At 45.4% G+C, this 24,501-nt stretch overlaps 1 protein-coding gene and 1 long non-coding RNA gene across 3 annotated transcripts in view; one reads left to right on the forward strand and one right to left on the reverse strand.

The window, feature by feature from the left end:
* Positions 1-24,501, reverse strand: part of LOC309619436 (uncharacterized protein) — a gene marked incomplete at its 5' end in the record, with an annotated part of 176,284 nt that overhangs the window by 2,808 nt on the left and 148,975 nt on the right. Inside the window, 2 exons of one of the 2 annotated variants that reach the window (XM_082374633.1) lie at positions 10,593-11,085; positions 21,709-23,767. In XM_082374633.1, the coding sequence (XP_082230759.1) occupies positions 10,593-10,716 (124 nt within the window). Of the gene's footprint in view, positions 1-8,426; positions 9,960-10,592; positions 11,086-21,708; positions 23,768-24,501 lie in introns of those variants that run through there. The other variant, XM_082374632.1, reaches the window with a different exon arrangement.
* Positions 1,374-9,946, forward strand: LOC309619443. Its single transcript, XR_014238965.1, has 3 exons — positions 1,374-5,756; positions 8,961-9,504; positions 9,842-9,946. It is a non-coding gene; the product is annotated as an uncharacterized lncRNA (long non-coding RNA).

A 24,501-nucleotide genomic window follows, 5' to 3' on the forward strand; every position in this document is an offset into this window, starting at 1 on the left:
AGCAATGGCTCCCAATTGATTATTGAAGAGCCAGGAAATAAGTTGATCTGAAGGGCCTGAAGGTGAAGAAAGATTTAAGCTGGCACTTAGGCATCAACCCGTAGCATTGGAACTCAGACAACAGAGATCAACCCACTGTTTTTTCAGAAAACCAAGATTTAGTGAGATAACGGTTATTTTCTTCTCTCCAAAGGTGCCTTTCCAAATAGTGAGATTCCTTTAGAACCATTTTCTTAGAACACAAGGAATTGTTTTCAGAACAGATAAGACTTGAGTTGTACAGCAGAAGCCTGCTGATTAGGCTGGGAAATTCAATCTTCAGCAATAATTTAGTATCTCCTGTTTTGAAACAGTCAGGATACAATTTCTTAGTCATCTTTTTTCTTATCAACCTTTTTTTTTTGAAACAAATCAAACTCTCATACACTGCCGCTGGGGCTGCAAAATGCTAAGGCTACTTTGGAAAATAGTTTGGCTGTCTCTTGTAAAGTTAAGCATATGCTTACCATATGACTTGAGAGAATAAAAATGTATGTTCATGTCAAAAACCTGTATGCACATGTTTATAGCAGCTTAATTTATAATTGCCAAAAATGGTAAACACAGATGTCCTTCAACTAGTGAATTAATTTTGATACATCATACCATAGAATATTATGTAGCCATAAAGAAATGCTTGACTCATTAATATCATGGAGGGATCTTAAAGGCCTTCTGCTGAGTTAAAGAAGCCAGATGTAAAGGCTACAGATTGTTTGATTCCTTTTACATGACACCCTTGAAGAGCAAATCTGTAGCGTTAGAAGCCAGACCAGTGGCTGCTCAGGGTTAGGGGGTCCCAGGAGGGGTGGGCTATGAAGAGTAACCTGTATAGAAGTATGGTAGTGCATACACAGCTCTCTGCATTTGCAAATACCTTAGAACTCTACACCACAAAATTTGAATTTGACTCTATGTAAATCAAAAAAAAAAGAATCAACTCGATGTGGACAGAAAAACAGCATGCAGACTGTGACGAATATAAACTTATAACCCTGGTCTAATCATGAGAAAAATATCAAACACAAACTGAGGGGTAGTCTACAAAGTATCTCAATGGTACTCCTCAAAACTGTCAAAGTCATCCAAAAAAATGTCTGAGAAATTGTCACAGCCCAGAAACTATGGAAAGATGGTAACTAAATGTGGTATCCTGGATGGGATCTTGGAACAGAAATAAAGATTCAAGTTACACATGATTATTGAAATAGGCAATTAGGGTCGGAGCTGTAATCAGAATGGTTTTTACCCCCAGAGATCTTTGGCAATTTTGAATTGCTCACCGTGATGCCAGAAGGGAAATAGAAGGGCCATTTACCAGAACGGCTGTATCTCCAGCTTCTGCTTCTCAGCTCTGACTATTGCTCTCAGTCTCTGCTGGATGCCTGGCCTGTGAGGCTTCATTTATCACCCGTAAGAGTCCTAATGTCTCAGAAATCATTATCTCCATTCTTCTTATTTATTATTTATTTATTTATTTATTTATTTATTTATTTATTTATTTATTGTGGCGTGCGGGCTTCTCTCTAGTTGTGGCTCTAGAGTGCATGGGCTCAGTAGTTATGGCGTGCAGGCTTAGTTGCCCTGTGGCGTGTGGGATCTTAGTTCCCCGACCAGGGATTGAACCCTAGTCCCCTGGATTGGAAGGCAGATTCTTAACCACTGGACCACCAGGGAAGTCCCCATTGTCTCCATTCTTGATCCCTCCTTTAAACTCTAGGCTAGGGACTCAACTCCTGGAAACTCCATCCCCCAGTGAGCCAGACTTAACAGAAATCGTCTTTCTCACTTCCCACCCTCAATGACCAAACCCTCATGCTTCTACTCCCCAGGTATCTTTTAAATAACCAACCTTCAATTCTGGTCTTTGTGGAAATGTCTTAATTCACACCTTTTAACCTCAAACATTTACACTTCAGTCACTGCATAATACCCTAACTGGCCTCTGGGTTTCCATCTCTCCAGCTTCCAATCCCTCCTCACACCTCCATGTAAAATTCTTCAATGTTTCCCTGTAGCTTAAAGGGATGAAGTAAGATTTCTCTAGTGTCTCAAGTCCTCCGTCCTTTGGCCATACTTTCTCTAGTTTCATCTCTTATCACATCCTGATGCTCAAACTAACCCCTAACATAATGTCAATCATGTTTCTGGTATATTTTGTTCTCCTCACATTGGAACACACTTATGCCACTTTCCTTCAACTTTCTCTGCCTAATTCTTACTCATTTTTTAAAGACTCAACTCATATATGGCCTTCACTGGGAAGATATCCTTGATTCACCCAACTTGGATAAGAGAAGAAACATTGAATCCATATCCTCAGCTACCAGTACAATTCCTAGCACACAGTAGGTGTTCAATAGGTGTTGACAAAATAAATGAGTGAGTGAATAAAGAAAACGATATAATGAGGTCTCAGCTTTCCAATTTAATTCAGGGATGATCCAATAAACGTGAATTCTTCAATTTACTTAATTCAGGGTAGTGCCATCAAACATGAATTCTTCAGTGCACTTCATTCTTACAACAGAAGCTCCTACCAGGGCACATCCCTGGCATGGGAAGAATACAATTTCTTTTCCTCTGCAGGCATACACTTGGACATGAGTCACATAAATTAAGCATTTTACTGTGTCCACAACCTGTAGAAAGAACAAAAATATCTGTTTTTGGAAGAAAGTCTTGAGAGTGCTATACAGGGGAAGGAGTAATTCAGTCCAACCAGGAATCTCCAAAATGTACTGCTCAGGAAAGTTTTCTGTCTTGCGCACCTCCTTTTCCTCACTTCGTCTCTCCTACTTGCTTGTTAAGCAGGTCAAGGCCAGTCTTCAAGAGCTTGTTATGAACAGAAATTTTATGCTGTAATTTGGAAGCTGAGATCAGAGACTTTAAACACTTCTCTTGGGTTGACACATACAGCCTGCAGTTGTGCCCTCCAAGATGTGCCATTGTGGAGTTGTCAGATGATGTCTTTTGGAAACAACACATTAAAATTTTGTAATTTTGTGTTTTTATCTTCCTGGGACAGGATCCCACTGAAAATAAGATGTTACTGCAGCCCTTACGTATTTACTAAAGTATGTAAACATACTCACACAGTATGTCCCAAACACTTGAGAGTGTCAGCAATATTCTGAAGTTCACTCACCATTCCCAGGCTTAGAACCTAAACCTGCCTTCAGGGTTTATCAGATAGGTCTTAAAATTAAGATTAAAGACCTAAAATTCAAGTCCCTAAAGCCAAGGACCTAGAATAATCAGGGCACCAGCTGAGGGGAGAGAGGTTTCTAAAAGAGAAAAAGAAATGTCCCACCTGGCTCCAAACCAGGCGTGAAGAAGGTTGCCTTTCCTGCCTCTTAGGACATGGGAGGGAGAAGGAAGGGCCTCCACGGACCCCCTCGTCCTGCCTGTGCACTCCAGGTCATTAGCAGAGGTCACCAACTTTGGAACCCAGACCGCAGTGGTCAGGGGGCTGGCTCTCATTGGCCTCTGCGTGGCCATGAGGCCATGGCCACCCCTTGTGGTGTCAACGCCAGGGCTGGGGTCAGGCTCACACTCCCCCCGTCCCTCCCACTCGTGGACCTCAACCTTGTTTCCACCTTCTTGAACCTGCCCATTTTACCCACAGGCTGGGAGGGAAGGGGCTTGAACTTGGCTTCTAGCAGACAGCTTGCTTATCATGGGTCCCTGTATCCCCAGCTTCATGCCACATTGTTGAGGCGGTCATGACGGCCACCCATGTCACCCTGTGCTTCATCACAGCAGGTGTGACCCAGGAGCTCTGACCCCTGGGCCGTCCATCCCTGGGAACCACAAACATCTCTATCCTTGTGCTACACCAAGAATCTCATGTGAGGAGCCCTGCAGTTCTCTCTTCATTCTTCCCCAAGACATTCCCTCGTAGCCCAGTGAGGGAAGGGAATCTACTCTTCCCTTGTCTTTGATTGAAAATTAGCCCAGTGAGGAAACTGATTTGAGGTCACTCATCTGAGTGATGCAGCAAAATCACTCATTATGCCCAGTGGGTCCACAGCAAACAGGCTCTTATTAACCCGAAGCAGAAAGAAGGGTAGTGTCTGGGGGGTGGGTACCACGCTCCATCCAACTCCGGCTCTCTTAGCTCATTATCTGTCGGTTTCACTAGCTGACACCCTGGAAGGCACAAGGAGCCCTGAGCAGCGAGACATAGGAATGGAATATTTGATTAGATGAGTGTATTTATATTAAAGATAGAACACTGGAGGAAGGAAAGAGTGAGGGAGAGACAGAGGACTAAGGTGGGTGAGTACAAAGCACAACACGGCAGCAAAAGAGAAGCGCCCTTTAAGCTGTCCCGTGACATTCAGCACACCTGTGAGCAAGGAGTGATCAGGCAGGGGGTCAGACCCCAGCCTCCCCCTCTTTTCTCATCCATGCCCCACCTTGCTCAAGATATGGGGCAGAATATACCTCTATATTTTTTCTAAAATGCCATGATTCTACATATATGAATTGCCTCCTAAAAAAACCTCTAAGCTTCCTCTTTTCTTGCTCTACAGCCAGTAACGCAATGCCTCTAGAATAGACACACATCAGTAGCTGGAAGGTTTAAGAAAGGAGAACACATGTGTAGGGGGTGTCATCATATGAGACAAGAAAGCGGGTCACAGTTTGTTCCCATTCTTCCCCATTGATTTCAGGGTTTCTTCTCGGTGCCTCAAGTGCAGACAGCCTTCTGCAGACCCAGTGAAGCAATTGAGAAGTTTCCCTTTTCTCACTGTTTCCAGATTAGTATCCCTAAACTGGTTTGGGGTCATTAGGGGTATCCTTCTGAAAGTGGAGCAGGTTGGAGAAAGGAAATAAGACTCAGATATGACAGGGAGATGCCAAAGAGGGTATTACTTGAGAGATGAAGAAGACAGCAAAGATGAGGAGGTGAAACAACTTCATGGCTGATTTGGACTTCTGAACTTCCTGGAAAGGAGAAAACAAATAGCACTATAGTGGGTGGAATAAAAAATAGCTCAAAGCTTCTTCTTTTATAGGTCTGATCAGGGTGACTACATGTGGAAGACAGTGTCCAACTGTGATCAGAGTAGTAATCAAAATATTTACTGGACAACGAACACCGGTGAAATAAACAGGAGCAATGATTAACAATGTTCCAGGCAGAGCTGGAGGGATTTCTTTTGTTAGCACTTAATGAGTCCAGGACCAGAAAAGAACAATAACGATGATGGCAAGAAAAATAAGAAGGACCAGAAGAGATGGAGCACTTACTCTCTGGAAACCTGTGAATAGTTCAGGTAAATTTTTTTCCCATTTACTCTCATGGAATTAGTATAATCTGCTACTTCAACTCCGGGTACAAGTACAGTCACAGTACAGTTTTTTTATTTTTCCAATAATCAGTCTAGCACTCAGTAGAATGGAACTTAGTAGAAGGAGAACCATCACCTACAATTTAGGAATCACCTCCCAAGGTTCTCTCCTCCCTTCAGATCCCGAGAGACATCTGAGATCTATGCTGGTTGCAGCCGCTGCTGTGTCATGAGGCCGGGTTTGTAGCGGGGATGTAGTAGTGGGGTTTGTAGCTGAGTCTGACCAGTGAACTTATATCTGTGTTCCAGGGGTGACCCTGCTGACTCGGGTCCTTGTCCAAGCCACGGTGATGTCTCAGGACCGATAAAACCTCATGTTCTTGACGCTTGTACTATCGAACATAGCATCGTTCCAAGGTAAGTGAAAACCGAAGGGCTTTTCTCCTTAGCCAAAGCCTGAATCAAAAACAAGTTCTCTTCCCAAGTCAGGCCCTGTCTTGAGGAGGGGGCTTCAGTGCCCCTGTTGGAGGATGAAAGGAATGAAATTTGCCCACCAAACTGGAAAGGCATCTTGAGACCAAAAAACGAGGCAGGCCGCTCGGTATAATCAGTGGATCAGTTTGTTACCGGGGGTACCTTACTTACTCACAGGGTGAGATCCTGGAATTTTCACAGCTCACTCCTCCCTCCAAGGGGCCATGGGACCAATGTATAGCTAACCTGGAAGAGGCGGGTTGGTGGTTGGAAATAGGATGTGCTTTCCTAAGTTAAGATTTGTGAAGGGGTAACTAGTCTCACGGGAACACGTCAGGGAAGGTTTTCATCACTGTCTGGGGACTGCCAGAGCATAGAGGCTACCTGGTCCTAATGATTATTAACAATACCTCTTAACTACAAGGCCCTTGACAGGGAAGTGATCTACTGCACATCCAGCCCTGGGTCGGGTCAGCAGAAGGACAGCAGGAGCTGTTGGGGCCCAAGATGGCGTCAGTGACGCCAACAGCCATGCAGCTGCCCGCCCCTTCGTTTTCCTTTACCTGTGGTTTCTCGCCTCTGTCACAGGGCTTTGGCTGAGCCGACCCTGACGTAGAATCCCAGGAGCTGGGCTGAGATTTCAATTTTTTTCTCACCCAGAGAATCTTGGGCTCCTCATAAAAAATGATCCCCCTTATTCTGGGTTTTTGTTTTGTTTTTTTTAAACTGGAGTATAATTGCTTTACACTATTGTGTTCATTTCTGCTGTACAGTGAAGTGACTCAGCTATATGTACACATATATCCCCTCCCTCTGGACCTCCCTCCCACCCTCCCTATCCCACCCATCTAGGTCACCACAGAGCACCGAGCGGAGCTCCCTGCGCTGTACAGCAGGTGCCCACTAGCTATCTATTTTACACATGGTGGTGTATTTATAGCAAACCTAATCTCCATTTTCTGTGAAGTCAAGTGTCTTCAGAGTGAGCGACTCAAGGATTTTTGTGCTTCCCCTCTTATCCCAAGATGATGACTGATTACTCATCTCACATTTATGTAATCCAGTCAAGAGGAACGTATTGAAGGTGATTATGACAGCCTTCCTACAACCAAAAGAAAATTAGCCTAACCTTATGCAGGTACTAATATTAGCCCTAAAGGCATGCATGAGGAAAAAAATAAGACTAGAGATATTCAGCATGGTGATAAAGTTTGTATGTGGTAAAATAAAAATTGGAATCAGGAATCTGATTCCAGATCCTGAATTCTTGACTACTGCAGGATGTTCTTTTTTTTTTAATAATTTAATAAACTTTATTCTGATCAGGGGAAGAGGGAGAGGAAAAAAGCCCCTTATTCCAGTCCTCTCAATAAATTAAATACCATGGTCGATTCCCATGCCCTAAGCAAACTTTGGGCACTTGAGCCAGTCCTGCTGTCTCCTTATGGCCCAGTCTGCTTCCCCTTCACAGAAGGGAGTTTCTCCTACCGCTGCCAGGTTATGTCATGCTCACGGGTCACATCCCCTCTGTGGTGAGGGTCCAGAGAGGATGCAGGCCGCAGCAGCAGTGACCAGGAAAGGAGGAAGGGGATCCTCTTCCTCAGAGCTTGGGGCAGGGAGGATAGGCCTGGAAGACAGCTGTGGCTTACCCTTTCTCAGATGTCCCCAGATGTGGGTGCAGGAAGAATAGGAGGGGAAGGCATTCCTCCTCTGGGAGAGTCAAGAGCCCAAAGGGTCCCCTGGAGCTAATGAAGCCCCCAAGGCCCCGAGTCAAAGGCAACAGGCCGCGGGGGCTGGAAACGGTGTCCCCGGGTGGGAAGGGAAACTTCAGCAGCCTTGGCCCACCAAGGACCTCCAACCCGACCTGCAGGCACCCCTGGGAAGCCAGCAGCTACCTGCCTTCTCTCAGCCTCCCTGGCCCTCTATTGAACATATGGTGCCGCCCAAGTGCTCTTTTGGGGCTAGTAAAGAGTGTCCTGGTGCCTCTCCCGACCCCCGAAAGGTTGAGAACCAAGGAGCCCGGGCTCTACGGTGCTCAGGAAATGGAAGCTCTTTGATCAGTCCCAGCATCAGAGGCTGGTCCCCTGGATGGATCACTGCAGGATGTTCTACTGGTCTCTTTCCATAAGGACTGGCTATTAGAATCAAGTGAAAGTTATTACAGCATCTTAAAAGAATGATACATTGGCTCATAACTTTCCATAGACTAGTGATAATTTAGAAATTAGGATGTAAAAATAAAGATTTTTACATTAACTAGCTGATTTTAAAATTCACTGTAAAGGGAAAACGTGCAAGAATAAACAAGGTTATTTTCATAAAGGGCAACATGGTGACTTTCACTACCAGTTATTACGATTTATGATGATGCTGAGACTTGAAATACGTGGCATTGACTGAAGAACAAAAAAAATCCCTGAGACGAAACAGAGAAGCCACAAACAGACCGTGCAGACACTGACAGCTAGTTATTGATAAAAGTGGCCTTTACATGAGTGGGGAGGGAGGGCAGTGGACTATTTCTTTAATAAATCATGCAGAGCCGATTGATTATCCATTTGGAGAAAAACTAATTTATATTCTAAAGGAAGCATGAAATGGATTATAATGGTATTTTTCTACATAATTTTTAGATTCTGGATGTTTTGCAAAAAGCCAGTATGCATTACTTGTGTAATGGAAAAATTAAAAGACCATTCCACTAATGGACAGATAAACTATTCTGACAGGGCACGCTGTGGACTTACGTTGCAGACACCAGGAATACTCAAAGTCCTACGGTGATCCCTGTAGGCAGACCATATAGGAAATCAGTGCCAAGTAAGAACAATTGGAGAAAATACATTAGTAACTGTATCTGGATATCTTTACAGACACTGATGTACACTGATCCTAGCCCATTGTTCATCTGCAAACCTGCTCTGAATTTTCTTTAATTATTCATTGACTGGGACCCAATTATACTGTTGGTCCTCCTTGTTACATCACCACAATGCCGATCACACGCTTTTCTTCTCCGTGTGATTGTTTAGGTTTTGGAAGAAGGCTAGTGTATCTTGTTGTTCCTCTTTGTCCTCCAAGTTCCTGGGCACTTTGCACTACTTCCTGCTCCTCCCTCCTTTCCTAAATGTGCTTTGTAAATTGCAGAAAGCCCGTCGTGTCAAGGTTTGTTCCCTCACCAGAAGGAGGACAGTGACACCTGTAGTGGAGAGGTGACCTACTCAGCAAACTACAGCAGATGCCACGCCCTAGACAAGAAAAGTGAACAAGGAAGACACAAAGTTATCACACCTACCCAAGGACTCCAGCCTTGGGCAGAAGCCTTCTGACCCGCCATTGCAAATCCTAGCTTCCAGCAGGCTTCTTCGCGCATCTGCACGTGGACTGATGTGTCTGGGTAGTCTCTGTACCCGCGTGCTTCCATCCTGCATGTCCCCAACGCCACAACGCCCCTTAGCACGTGCTCCTTCCCACCCTGCACTTTACTCACTACAGCCGGGGGTGGGAGTGTCCCAGGACCAAGACCCGATCCCTCCCCGCCTCCCCTTACCCCATCGTAGTGATTCTCTCATATCCAGCCTCCCTGAGATTGTTAAGGAAACCATAACTCCCCTCTCCTGTCCAACAGACTCCTGTCCGACAGCCAAGAGAAAACTCTCAGATTATGTTCCTTCCTTTGTTGTTCCTTTGGGTGAGTTATTTATTAACCATGCCACGTTTTGGTTTCTACATCTGTGAAATGGGATTGGTAAACCAAAATGGTTTAAGGATTACATACGTTATGTGAATGAGAATGCTTGGCAAAATTTAAAACATAATGTAAATTTAATTCTTATAATTGTCTCCCTCCCACTGCCTACCCTTCCATGGGAAACAGTGGTCCCTTTAGTCAATCCTAATGATAAAATAGTCGACCGTGTAGCCTTGAGAATTGTTTGCTCTTATTTGGACCCGAGGAGCCGTGCTTTGGCTCTCTCGCCAGGATTCCTTGGCTGGGGTTCCTCCATCACCTCCTCTTTATTTTGCAGCAAACGGTGAATGCTTGGCAGGGTCCCCTGAAGGGCTCACAGCTCGGTGTCACTTGCTTCAGGCAGATTCCACCCCGAAGATAGCAGGGTCTTTCAAAATTGAGCACCCTACTGCTGTCTGGAAAATGGAAAGATGTTTGTATGAAGCTGGAAATTCCATGAGGAAAGCTGGAGATCTCAGCATCCAGATGGAATCCCCATCTTTCCCAGCTAAACACCAACAGCAAGTGTCCCCCTCATGTCTCTTCACGCTCTTGTTCTGACGTAAGATGGGAACGACGGGGCGTTAACCGCGGGGTCAGTGCGCCCCACCGATCACCCCACCTCCTCGCCATACAAAACCCCACCAGTTCTCACACGCTCATCAGACAGAACCCTTGCCCAGCGAGACTCAAGGTCACCACCGCGGCATGAGTGGCAAGAGGTCTCCAGTCTGGGCCGGAATAAAGGAACTTTGTCTCCACACTGGGTTATACCAACCAAGTGACTCAACTGATTTGGTTCTCAAATCACCCAGATCATTGGAGGGAAATGGGAGCGGGGAGAAGTTTACCATCAAACAAGACTTTTAACGTCATGAAGACACAACAACCAGTTTATTCTCTAATTTTTCAATAGCTGATTTTGGGCGTGGAGGTGACCTATGAGTAGCTCCCTAATGCTTTACTTTCTGACGATGGTTGACCTAGGGAAGGAAAAAACAAAATAATAAGACAGGGCATCGTCGTGGTTGGTATTTACCGGGCAGTACCTGGAAGATGATCAAGAAAGCGGCACGGAGGGCGTGGAGGAGTCTCATTGTTCTGGAGCTGAGGTCCCGGAAGGCCGGGAAGAATCAGGAGGACGAAGTCAGAAGCCCGAGGTCCTCGTGGCATCCCGGGATTAGTGCAGAGGCGAACTCCTCACCACGCGCGGCCCTGCGCTTCTCTCGGCAGGAGCCGTGCCTGCGCTGTGTTTTCTTGCTCCCCGAGTCCCAGCTGTGGCTCGCCTTGTGTCTCTCTCAAATCTGGGGCTGAGGCGCTCCTGTGACCACATCTACGGAGACGGTGTCCAGCTGAGACAGGGGCCGGAGTCATCCAAGGCGAGCGGCAGGGCCGGGGGTCACGCTGCTGCAAGAGGAGAATGAGGACGGTCCTTCACGGGTGACGAAGGTCATTAGAAAAGATTTTGTGGCAGGTTGATTAGATCTTCCAGGGCTCCTTGAAAGGAAGATCCAGAATGGCGGTGGGTTCGTTATAACCTTCCTAGAGAATCCACATTAAAGGAAGAAAGAGTTCATATTGGTTAAAAATTAGTGGGAAAATACACCAAGCTGTCCCTAGGATTTGAATGTTAATATTTACCTTCATTTAAATCTATTATAATTTTTCTGATATAAAAATAATACACATCAGAAAATTTCAAGTTATAAAGAAATGTAAATGATGGAAGATTTTAAAAACCCTATAGCCCCTTCTGTTATAACCTCTACTTACAGTTCAGAGTATTTCAGTTCTTATCCTTTGCAAATAAAATTGTGTAAATATTTATTTTTAATTTAAAATATAGAATCATACTTCACCACCAGTGCCACTGTGTGTTTTTTCCACTTAAATATTACCTTGCAAATTCTTTAATATCCGTTCAAATGAATTTGCCTCATATATTTGTATGACTATACATATATCTTTAGAAATTTATGTAATGCTTACTTTTGTATAAATTCCTACAAGTGGAATCTCAGCTTATATGTACATTTCAAGTTTTAATGGGTTTTGCCCAATTGCCCACTCTAGAAACTGTTGGACCACTTTATCCCCTTACTTACAATGCATAAAAATATATTTGATGGTCGATATTCTCATTAGTATTGGTTATTATCAGTTGCTTCAATTTTTCTAAATTGTATTAGTGAATAATAATATTTCCTGTTTGTTTTAATATATCCTTTTTAAATTGTTTCTGAGGTTGAACATCTTTTTAATGTCCATTGGTCATTTTTGTCTCTTGCACTTTATCCATTTAAAAAATTTTTCTATTCATCTTTTCTTGCTGACTTCTAAAAATCCTGTGCATATTTAAAGTCCTTAATCCTTTATCATATGTGTTGCAAAAATTGTTTCTGGCTTGCCTCTTGCTTTGTGCTTGATCATCTAATAGCTAAAATTCATGGCTACTCTCAATGATTACTTTTTATTTGGTCGTGTTTGGTTTTCCTTAAAGATATTTGCTTTGTTTGTGTGTTTACCTAATTCTGTCTGTAGCCCTGGTCAGTTTTGCACTTAATTCTTTCAGTCCTGGAATGGAGGCTATTCTGAAAAGCTGTGACAGACTTGAGTTCCCAGCAGTGACATGAAAACTGTTTCTTGCCCCACCCAGAAATATGAATTTCTTGAGCCTGCAGACATGCTCTCACTCCAGTGCTGTCTCATATAGAAGGCACATGTCTGAGTTCACGTCTCATCCTCTTAGGAAACTGAATCTTGCACAGAAGAGAAACAAAATCATAAGTGATTGGAAGGAACTGAAGATGATCAGGGCCACCCTGATGTTCCGCGTACAGCAGGCCATCTGGGGAGGCCGGATGGGACATTTTGCACATTCATCAGAGCACCTAAATCCCAGCCTGTCTGGTATCAAATGTCTACCTAGTCCTGGTCAGAGACAGTTCTGTTACCATCCACTCTTCTGTTTGTCCTCTCCTGTGGCAGCACTATGTGATCTGAACTAACACAGCTCCTAGCGTTCAAATTAACCAAATCTCCCTCATCAGTCTTTTTCAGAATACGTGACTACTCTCAATGATTCTCTCTTACAAAATAACTTTTAAATTACTCCATCAAGTTAAACATAATGTTATTGCTTTGTTGACTGATTCTGCATTGAAATTACTAGTCTTATTAAAGAAAAAAAAATGACGTGGGTGATCGAGTCTTTCTAAGAACAAGATTTTTCCTTTACACATTTTTGTTTTCTCTTGATACAGCCTTTCTGTGTCCTTCAATAGGTTTCTTTGTATAGATCCAGAATGTTTTTTGTAACTTGATTCCTAGATATTTTATGGCTTTTCTTTCTATTGGAGCCAATTCTTCTTTCGTTATATTTCAAAATTGACTACTGTTTGCATAGGGAAAGCTGTGGATTTTGGGTAATAATTTTGTCACTAGCCCACAAGTTGAACTCTTACCCATTTTGATTTTTTTGTGGTTACTTCTCAATGGTTTTTCAATCTTAAAATCATAAATCTGTAGTAATGATCACTAACCTCCTTGATTCCGATGTATAGGCTTGTTATTTTCTTCTCTCAATGAATGGCATTGACTCACAATCACTAGAACCTTCAGACATCATCTAAGCCAACTTCCTCACTTCACAGAGGAATAAACTGTGGCCAGACAAGGTCAAAATAATGTCATGGGGTAATCCTGTGGTGGATAACTTTTATTTTGCAAACTCTTTCTCAGTTACCACAATGCAAAAATTACCTTATTTCTACTCATTTTCCCTATTTTCTTCGTTCTCATTTCTCTTATTCCTCCTTTCTCATGTCACAGATCAACTTTCTCAATATCCAAAAATGAAACAAGGTTTTTCAAAAATAGTTTTTAAAGAAAGTTTTTTTTGTTTTATTTTGTTTGTTTTTTTAAATAGATGCTTCCATCTTTTTTCTTTACATGTGATTTCTTCCGTAAAAACCTTTGATTTTTCTTCCAGGACTTGATTAGGAATTTCATCTCATGCATTAAGCACAAGTTGTAGTTTCAGCCCAGATGTCCTTGGGGGTCAGAAATGAGTCTGTGTCCAGTGAAGGAATTGAGGGAATTTTAATGACAACACCAACACCCAGTGCTTCTGTGATGCTGGGATTGGGTCTATCACTCTTGTGGGATCCAAAATTGAGATGATTTAGTTCATGTCAAGATTTCTCTTTGACAAGTTAGAGCAAGAGAAAACCCACTTCAGGTCTAGGAATGTGGGCTACCACTGTTTATGAGCCCTGAGAGAAATCTCTGGAGGATGTAGGGGAAGTGAGAAAAATCGTCCAAGGCAAGGATAGTTAATATATTTTTTTTTTTATAAATTTATTTATTTATCTATTTTTGGCTGCGTTGGGTCTTCCTCACTGTGCGCCGGCTTTCTCCAGTTGCCACGTGCTGAAGCTACTCTTGATTGTGGTGGGTGGGCTTCTCATTGCAGTGGTTTCTCCCGCTGCGGAGCACAGGCTCTAGAGCGCAGGCTCAGCAGTTGTGGCACACGGGCTTAGTTACTCTGTGGCATGTGGGATCTTCCCAGACCAGGGCTCGAACCCGCGTCCCCTGCATTGGCAGGCGGATTCTCAACCACTGCGTCACCAGGGAAGTCCCCAAGGATAGTTAATATTTTTAAGGAGAGAAAATAGAAATGAAAGGAGGGAGGGAAACAGGGGAAGAAAAGGAGAAGAAGAGGCCGATGGAGAGGTCACAAGAATCTCTTGTAAAATTCTCCTCCAGCTTTGGAGCCATAAAAGCCCCCAGTCTGCTCCCTTGCAGGGCACCCTAACGCAGGGCAGGCCACGAAGCAGATGGTCCTGGGATGGCACGTCTATTCTCTTTGATGAGAAAACCAGATGCTGGCAGCTCTCTTCTCACCGGCTCTGATCTGATGAGTTTACTAACTCCATTCTGACAGGACAGGTCTGCCCGACTGAACTCTCGTTCTCTCACCAGGAAGACAGAATGATGTCCTTGCCGTCCCCTCACCAGGAAGACAGAATGATGTCCTTGCCGTCCCGGACCAGCTGGATGTCTGGTTACCTGTTGACCCATATTTCACCCACGAGGTCTTGAAAACCCAAGACTGGGGGGTCTGTTTACTCTTTGTCTCCTCAGGCCCTTCGGAGCCCTGGGGTACGAACCAGATAGAGAGTAACTCAAGCCTAAAAGCAGGAAGCGCTTTGACAGAACCAGAGGGAGGCGGAATTCCTCTCCCTTGCCTCTGCTACCCCTTCTCCCCTCTGAAGACCCCGACGGTGCTCCCCGGGCCTTCCCCGCTCTGCTCCGAGCAGCCCCAGGGCATCGCTCCTGACGCGGGGCCTCGGAATCCCCTCCGGCCTGGTTGCCCACTTCTGGGAACACGCCAGTCGCCGACGTCCTGCCTCAAGGGAGCTCCCAAGAGGGGGGCCCTTCAAGCTCTCGATGCTCTGCTTGCGGTCAGTTTAATGAAATGCGTCATCTCACACGCGTAGATCGGTGGCTTTCGGTCTTCGGCAGCGAGCTGTCAGCCTGCCAGGGCGCATCAGCTGTGCCCAAGAACGAGCATCAAGCCCTCACCCTGCGCCGAGCGTGGGGCCGAGCGCTCTGCGGGACCATCTCACTCCATCCGCAGACAGCCTCCGGCGGGGGGCCCTCAGGACGGCTGTCCTTCCAGGAGGCAACGGGGCCACCCGGCGGTCACGCGGGCACTGAACTCAGGCTGGCGGCACGCCCGTGTCCCAGACGTCACGTCTCGCAGCCCACACTCTTCCGTAGAAACGGCTGCAGGTATCCCTGGAAAATTGGGCTGAGAAAATAAATGATGGCCTAAGGCTTTAGGTACCCACGTGCCGATTCTGGCTCTGCCTCTGGCTCCCAAGTCCCATCGGTTCCCTGGGCCTCAGAGCCCTGGTCTGCAAAGTGCTCGAACTGGGTGAGATGACATCCCCAAGTCCCCTCCTCAGTTCTGGGACTTGCGATCCTCGGTGTTCCCGAGAGGCGCTCGTGGGCCCAACGAAGGCGGAGTGAAGCGTGTGTGAGGACGACTGCTCGCCCCGATTCCCCGGGATCACAGGAGCCGAGGACACCTGGTCCTGCACACGCATCCCATCCCAAGTCCGCCACAGTCTGCCCACTCCCCTCCGCTCCCTCCTGAGGGCAGCAGGGCCTGGGAGTCTCTCCTTCCTTCTCCGGCGGTTGCTTCTGGACGCGCCGCTAATGGCCTGCCTGGGTCCCAATCCCGCCGGCACTAGTGAACCGGAGAAGCCACTGGGTGGGCGCCTCCAGACAAGCGACGCGCTCCTGGCAGGGACCCAGGGGCTAGCGACAGGCGCCCCTTGGCATCTGCAGACGAGCCTGGCTCATCAGCAGAAGTGTGAGCGGACGGGAGCCCGCAAAGGGCAGGGGGACTTGGCACTGTCCCTGCCGCTCAGGAAGGTCGTGGCAAGTAAGTCACCGTTCACCACCGAGAGCTGAGCAGACGCCCGGGTGTGTGACATGTGTCTGGGAATCCGAGTGCTGCCAGAGCGCCAGGAAAACTGAAGACGTGGAGAAGATGAGAAGAATGGGAAAACAACTTTCTATGAAATCGTGGCCTTTCCTTAGGGCTAAGATTGTAAGCAAATGGGAAATGTCAGATCTCCCTGCAGAAGGGGATAAATCAAAAGGAAATAGGGTAGCATTCTAGGAAGAAAAAGAAATAAAACGTGTCTGGGGGAGACAAAGCGTTAAATTATACCTAAACCTGTGCTTTAACCGTTGCATCAGAGGGGAAGTAGGGGGGCAGGGGAGGATTTAACTAATTCAGCCCGGAAGAGGTGAAGAGTCTTGGGGTCTTCAGTACCTTGGTCTGTAGGGGGAGCTCCATAAGAATGTATTTGAAATAAGTGAACAAAAAGTGGTTGGGTTGGAAACCACAAAAAATCATTTGGGAATAATATTAAAAGGTACCCATAAAAGGGAATAGCACAATATTGCTTAATGTCACCTTTTTTATCTTCTTTTATTTTCCGATTTCTCTTCTAATTATTATTCAGAACTCTACAACTTTCCTCCGTGAAAGAGTACCATTACTGAGTCATTTGGACTCACTAATGAGTCCAAACACCAATTTTAGAGTCAGAAAACCTGGGCTGTGGCCCCAGAGACGCCACTTGCCTCTGGACCCTTGGGAAGTACCTTTTCTTTTCCGGACTTTAGTTTTCTCATCTGGAAAATCAGATGATCACTAAGGTCCCTCTAACTCTGAGTTGCTGCAGCATTGGAGCTCAGTGCTGGCACCTGGTGACACTAGGCTGTGACGAATGGTTTCTCAGCAAACATATGCTTCCCACACTAAGTAAAAGCCAAATTATCTGCTTCCAGGGAAAATTTTTTGTCCCTCCTGCTTAATAAAAGGAAGGGAGTTATTCAAAATGTAGGCTTATCTGCCTGCCTTACGTTAGAGGAGTACAGTAACCTAACATACTTGGAGTTTCTGGGCAAAGCACTCAAGTGAGAGGAATTATACAAAGACAGGAAATAAGCCAGACTGGTCCTTTCAGGTGTCACCGGGCTCTCAATTTCTGTCACTCTTCTGCCCCACTTCCAAAGACAGGGCACGCCTGGCTCAGCACCGTTCATCAAGGAAACCGTTTCCTCTGCTCCCACCATTTGCCAGTTACTTAGCCAGAACCAGGGTACAAAATGAACAAAATGCATTCCAGAATATGAGGGGCTTTCAGCTGGATCAAATAGGTGAACATTGTAACAGTTCATCTCTATTCAGTGCAGCAAGTACAGGCATCTTAAAGGAAGGAACAGTTGCTTCTGTTCCTATGTCATGGGGTGGGGAGTAGGGGGGAGAAGTTGAGAAAATGTTGCTATGAGGTTAATGCTTGGTTTATGGCCTAAGGGATGAGTCGAGATTTATGAGGCAGATACAGTGGTGAAGCCAGTCCTGGAAAAAGGAAGATCACAGGCAAAGATATAAAGGCATAGATTTCAATGTGAATTTGGGAAATTGCATGTCCTTTGGCTACAGTACAAGAAAAAGGAAATATTGTGGGATATGTAGACTCAGATCTTGGATATTTGAGTGCGTCCCATAACCAAAGAGAAGATACTGAAGGATTTTAAATGATAAAATAATATTGTCAAGTTTGCCATTTGGAAATAACTTGGTAGCAGTATGCAGGATGGATTCAGGAAACCCAGGTAAAGGACTACTATAAACCAGAGACTTCTGGTTTTAAAGTGGGAAAGGAAGGATGGCAAATGTTCCCTTCTGTCAGGAATTCCCCAAAAGCAAAACACGAAAACAAGAAATAAAAATGTAAACTTTATCATCTGCAAAACCAATAGACATCTATTCCCCTCCAATAGAATACTTAATAATAAAGTGTCATCAAGTTCAGAGAGTGGAGGTTAGGGAGGAAGACAAGAAAGCCTGCTGTGGGTGGAGCTCTCAGACAGCGCTGCCTGAGCACAAGTCTACAGAATCACTGCTGCTCCCTAAGAGACAAACCAACCATCCCTTATCTGAAACGGCGAGCTCAGGAGAGTGAGTGGGTAGTGGAAATTCCCTGAACGCAGACGGGCACCACATTTCAGGAAGGAGAAGAGATGTGCTGAACTAATAATCACATGAGGGACCACGTTGGTAAGAAGCAGTTTGGTTAGGAATCTGGATATGAGAATGTTGATGGCCCATGATGTGCCATTCTCATTGGTTAGCCGTTGAAAGGACATATTCATACCAACAATCTTGCGTCATAGGGAGAATTCCTTGCAGCTTGGAACCCAATTCAGTCCACTCCCCTACAAAAGCCTCTTTGAAATAGATACTGCAGGAATATTTCACCTGGACAAAGATGAGTCATCATCAAACAGAAACCACTCAGAACCTCTCCAAAGATACTGGGGGGAAAATGGAGGTGGCGGGAGAAGGAACAGGAAAAACAATTGGTAGAATAGAAACCCTCAGCTGAAAATTCTCCCATGAAGTGGACAAAAATTATGACCTAACAGAGCATTATAAATTGATTAAAATGATGATGATGACGACAATGAAGCAATTACTTATTTTGTAACAGAGATAGAACACAAATCCGAGGTGCATTAACTCAGAAAAGATATTCTGAGATTAAAAAAAAGGAGAAAAAAGCCTGAGCTTGTAGAACCATGGTAGAAAGTAAAAGAAGTAATAAACCACCACAAAACTGAAGGGTCTATTAGGGGCACACAAATGAGGCTGCACATTTCTGAAAATAGAGAAGGGGGCCATGAGGATGGGATTGAGGGAAGTGAGTAAAATGTAATGGAAATTAAGTCAGCGTTAATGTGGAAGGGTGGAAAAAATGATCGTCATGGAAGAAGTAAAAGAGATTCAACATTTACATAAGTAGTATCTCTGAGAGGTAATTGGGGAAAGTTTTAGAGTTTTTAAAAGAATTTTCAGTTTATAAGAAGACTCTAATCTACTAGATTAAAGCAGTGTTCAAAGGAAATTTGACACAGAGCAATCAATAACAAGTTCTATCTTAATATCTTAATAAAATTTCTGGATTTTTAATATAAAGAATCTGGAATGATAAAGCAAAATGATCAAGTTGCCTATAATATAAGGAAGGCTCCGACTTACACAAAATCACCTTCAACACTAAAAGACAATGAGCAATTCCAACAAAGTATCGAGAACAGGAAATGTGATACCATAATGTTTTTCTCAATCAACTATCCTTCCACTATAAAGGCAATTTTTAAACAGGAAAGGACTCAGGGAACATAGCTCCAGTGAGGAGTGTGGCTTAGGGGGATTAAAAAAACAAAACAAAACTGCAGAACTAACTTCAGCCAATAGCAAAAAAACGTGTTACTACGAGCAAAGTATTAGTAGTGAATACTGGACTGATTTAATTGTAAAACTAAAGAGAGACCTGGGATGATGATAGATGCAGAGCCCAAAGTAAATGTTACAAATCACAAAATGTAAAATTCCACAACTAATGAATAATGGGAAGGAAGGGGAAGAGATGGTGGAGAAAACATCAACTGACGCTTTTCCCCTCTGCTTTTATATTTGGAAATCAAAAGAAATCATTTAAACAGGAAATCAATGAACACATACCTAAGTAAAAGAAAAGTGATATTCTCAACTAGCATTGGGTGGTAAAGAAGACGGGTAAGTTCAAAAAGACACATGCACCCCAATGTTCATTGCAACACTATTTACAATAGCCAGGTCATGGAAGCAACCTAAATGTCCATCGACAGAGGAATGGATAAAGAAGATGTGGTACATATATACAATGGAATATTACTCAGCCATAAAAAGGAACGAAATTGAGTCATTTGTTGAGACGTGGATGGATCTAGAGACTGTCATACAGAGTGAAGTAAGTCAGAAAGAGAAAAACAAATATCGTATATTAACGCATGTATGTGGAACCTAGAAAAATGGTACAGATGAACCGGTGTGCAGGGCAGAAGTTGAGACACAGATGTAGAGAACAAACGTATGGACACCAAGGGGGGAAAACTGCGGTGAGGTGGGGATGGTGGTGTGCTGAATTGGGCGATTGGGATTGACATGTATACAGTGATGTGTATAAAATTGATGACTGATTAAAAAAAAAAAAAAAAAAAAAGAAGACGGGTAAGGAAGTGAAAATTTCTAATTAGATCATTACTCACTATAGCGAGCCAACAGAGACAGAAAAGAAAAGAAAAAAAAAAGCTAAACTACTTATTTAAAATTATAGTGGATGGGACTTCCCTGGTGGTGCAGTGGATAAGACTCCATGCTCCCAATGCAGGGGGCCCGGATTCAATCCCTGGTCAGGGGACTAGATCCCACATGCATGTTGCAACTAAGAGTTCACACGCCTCAACTAAGGAGCCCACCTGCTGCAACTAAGGAGCCAGCGAGCCGCAACTAAGACCCAGCGCAACCAAATAAATAAATAAATAAATATTTTTTAAATCTTAAAAAAATAAAATAAAAATATAGTGGAATAAAGATATCATTCACAACATCAGCAAGTAAAGAAAACAGAAATACTTAATGGATGTGCAAAAGTTATATGAATAACTTTTGAAATGTAGTGAGGACACAAAATACGATTTCAACCCATACAAAAGGATCCCACATTCAGAGGCTGAGAAACTTAACATCATTTTGAAAGCTAAATTTTCCTAAATTTAATATCTATCCATCTATCTACCTATCTATCTATCTATCTACCTCATAAAACCAATAAAGAAAGCCAACAGGGTTTTTATTGATTTGGAAAACTGATTCACTCAGAGTAAACCCAAAATCTTTGCACATACTGTCACCGGGCCCTTTCCAGATTCTTGGACAGCAAAACCATAGAAGCATATATCGCTTCTACAAGACTCTTAGGCAAGCAAAGGGTTTTATTAAGAGATAGCTTGTGCACATGGGAGAAGGCAGGGGGAGAAAGTGCCGGCGCATCACTGAGTGCGATGTTGGCTGCAAGCTCGTGAGGTAGCTTTTATTATGTTGAGGTACGTTCAGGCTGTACCCACCCCCGTTTTTTTTTTTTAATTTTTGGCCACGCCGTGCAGCATGCGGGATCTTTTCTCTGACCAGGGATCAAACATGCGCCCCCCTGCAGTGGAAGCACAGGGTCTTAACCACTGGACCGCCAGGGAAGTCCCTGCTTTCCCTTCTTGACGCCAACTGTGTGTCCAGCGTTTCAGCTCAATTCTGACGCTAACCTCCCTGGAGGGAGCGTCAGACCCACAGAGTTGAAGCCTCAGTCCCACAAGACTGTCCCCACTTCAGACGCCAACTACTGGGTCCCCAGCTCACCCGCACTGCCCAGCTTGGCTGCAAACTCAGGAATTCCCAATACCTCCCACCTCAGGTTTGCTAATTTGCTAGACTGGCTCACGGAACCCCAGAAAATGCTAGATGAAGGCCCCGGCTCCGGCCTCCCCCTCCCCCAGGCTCCTTTGTTTCAGAGACTTTGGTTGATTTCCAGAACTGATCATTTGGGCCACTTGATTTTTTGTTTCTCTTCCCACACTTTAAATCCCCACTCTCATGTTTTCAATTCCCCAGTAAAGAGTGAGGTCTTGAAACCCTAGGCCCCCACCCTAGACCCGAATAAAAGCAAAACCCCAGGCCCCCCGTGCGCTCTCTCTCCCTACCTGAGACCGGGGCTCCAGGTGTGCTGTGTAATTGCCAGGTCTGGCGAGCAGTAAACCTTTATTTTTCTTCAGTTTCCTGATGGTCATTGTTGAGGGCATCTTGCCATCATAAGAAGACTCACAAGGGCCAGTCCGACCGCAACACCGGTTATTGACAGGCTGAGATTAGCAGAAAACAGCACACGACGCCCTGGACTTCCTGTTTGCCATCCCGGCCTTGCCTCCAACTGCTGGCCACAGAGCTGACACGCATGATCTGAGCCCAGAAAATGACCGAGCCTGTCTTTGTTCTTCGTGTTGATTCATCACCCTGATTCAACAAACTTTACTGAGCCCTGCCGTGGGCCAAACACAGGCAAGGTCGCTGGCCCTTTCCCCCTCCCAGAGGTCTAATGCCTACCGTTCAGCTGAAGATCAGTGCTAAGTATTAGTTAAAGATAAGCTACAGGGCTTCCCTGGTGGCGCAGTGGTTGAGAATCTGCCTGCCGATGCAGGGGACACGGGTTCGAGCCCTGGTCTGGGAAGATCCCACATGCCACAGAGCAACTAGGCCCGTGAGCCACAACTACTGAGCCTGCGCGTCTGGAGCCTGTGCTCTGCAACAAGAGAGGCCACGATAGTGAGAGGCCCGCGCACCGCAATGAAGAGTGGCCCCCGCTTGCCGCAACTAGAGGAAGCCCTCGCACAGAAACGAAGACCCAACACAGCCAAAAATAAATAAATAAATAAATTAATTTAAAAAAAGAAAGAAAAGTAGGTAAACATATATATTTAAAAAAAAAAAAGATAAGCTACAATGCAAAGCTATGTGAGTTGACAACCACTGGTATTAAAATATGGGAACACATCAGAACTACTGGAATACACAGCCTGGGGTCCTTGCCCTGCTAGGACCCCAGGCACGACCTCACTGCCCGCAGAGTTCTGCCAGGTGGGCATGAGCTCGAGAGGGCCGGAGAGGAGGTGGGGAGGAAACAAGGTAACTTTGGGACCAGAGGGAGCCATCCCATTGCTTGACTGAACATCCAGGATCGCTGCTCCTGACTCTATGCAAATTATGCTTCAATTAAAAATTGGCAAATACGAAGTGTAAGCTCTATAAAAAAGAAAGAAAAAAAGTCCATTAAGTCTAGAGACTTAAAATGGATAAATAGGCCGGGGAGGGTAGGGAGTGGAGGACCACCTCCATTTGGCCTCCCGCCTAGTTCTCTGGCAAATTAGATGACTTTCCAAAGTGCGGTACAAATGTGAGGTTTTATTTTGCCTGTGGCAGCAGGACTGTCCAAGTCAAGTTGGGACCGTCTTTGGAGTCTTTGCTTCAGCCTCCTCAGCGGGGTCTCGCAGGAGAAGGGCGTCCAGGTGGTGGTCCTTCCTGCTCCCCGGGGCGTGAACGCAGATCCCCTGGGGGGGGGTTGGAGCCTGTGTCGGGGGAGGGCCTGGGGTAGCTCCCAAACCACAGGTGCGCCCTGAGCGCAGGCGGGGAGGAGAAAGTGGTACCCTGTCTCGACCTGACGGGCCAGATGTAGCCAGAGGTGATGACAGCCCGGATGGAGTAGGAAGCAGGTGCAGGGGGCCCCAGCAGGGAGATTTCTCAGCCTTCTCCTGAGCCAGACGCACCTAATAAACAGAGCCCTGCACTCTCCCCAGGGTGCCTTCTCGCCAGAGACTCAGACTCTTGTCGGCCGATGCTTTCGTGTGACCAGGCCTGGCAGTGAGCAAACAAAGAAAGCCATCTCCAGGAGAGGATGGGGTGATGGCAATATTATATAGGTCGCAATCTAAAATATGGCCATTGTGCTTCACCATTTAAAAGCGCTCTCCCATGTACGCCCTCATTTCCTTCTCTACACAAACCCGTGAGAGGAACATAACGATTCCAGTTCTACAGATGAGGCTCGTGAAACTGAAATGCTTTCCTGATGTGACAAAGCCTCTGAGTGTGAAATAGGTGTCCGGACTCAAGACCACAGCCTCCAGGACTGCCCCAGGGTATGGCCAACATTCCTAAGGGACCTCAAACGCCTTCCGACTCAAAGCTTCTGATGGCTGGAAACCCACACTGGAAGGAAAAGGGAGACAGATGACAGAGAAGAGCAAACCTGAGAAACTCCTTGCAATGGTTCATTTTATGTGTCAACTTGGCTGGGCCTTGCTGGCCCAGGCATTTGGCCGAACGTTATTCTGGATGTTCCTATGAGGGTATTTGGGGATGAGTTATACATTTAAATGGGTGGACTTTGATAAAGCAGGTTATTATTACCCCTCCATGACGTGAGTGGGCCTCATCCAATCAGTTGAAGTCCTGGACAGAACAGAGACGGACCTCCCCCCAGAAAGAAAGAATTCTGCCAGCGGCTGGCCTCCATAATGGTGCGAGCCAATTCTTTAAACTAAAGAAATGTGCTGTTTCTCTGGAGAACCTGACTGATGCACATCCAAATCCAAGCAAGTGATGGGGAGGAAGCTGGGAGGCACCCCCAGAGAGCCCCACAGGGAGGGGCTGTGTTTGTCGAGGCCCTGGAGTAACTTTACCTGGGTTCCAGAACCTTCTGAAAGGGCTTCGCGCCCCCCACACACATGAGACAGTCCTGGAAAATTTCTAAGCCTCTTCCCCGAAATGTGGCCCCAGGCTGCAGCTGAGGCTGGGTGAGCGTGAAGTGGACCACAGGGGCCTGCAACCCCGCGTGAAACTGACTAAACCACAGACACAAGCCGGTCAGAGAAACGTACAGAAGCTAGGAAAGCGCACAGCGAGAAGGGTGACCCAGCAGTCAAGGCCGGGGAAGCTGGGGT

The sequence above is a fragment of the Balaenoptera borealis genome, assembly GCF_965194805.1.
Source record: "Balaenoptera borealis genome assembly, chromosome: 21".
Taxonomy (NCBI): domain Eukaryota; kingdom Metazoa; phylum Chordata; class Mammalia; order Artiodactyla; family Balaenopteridae; genus Balaenoptera; species Balaenoptera borealis.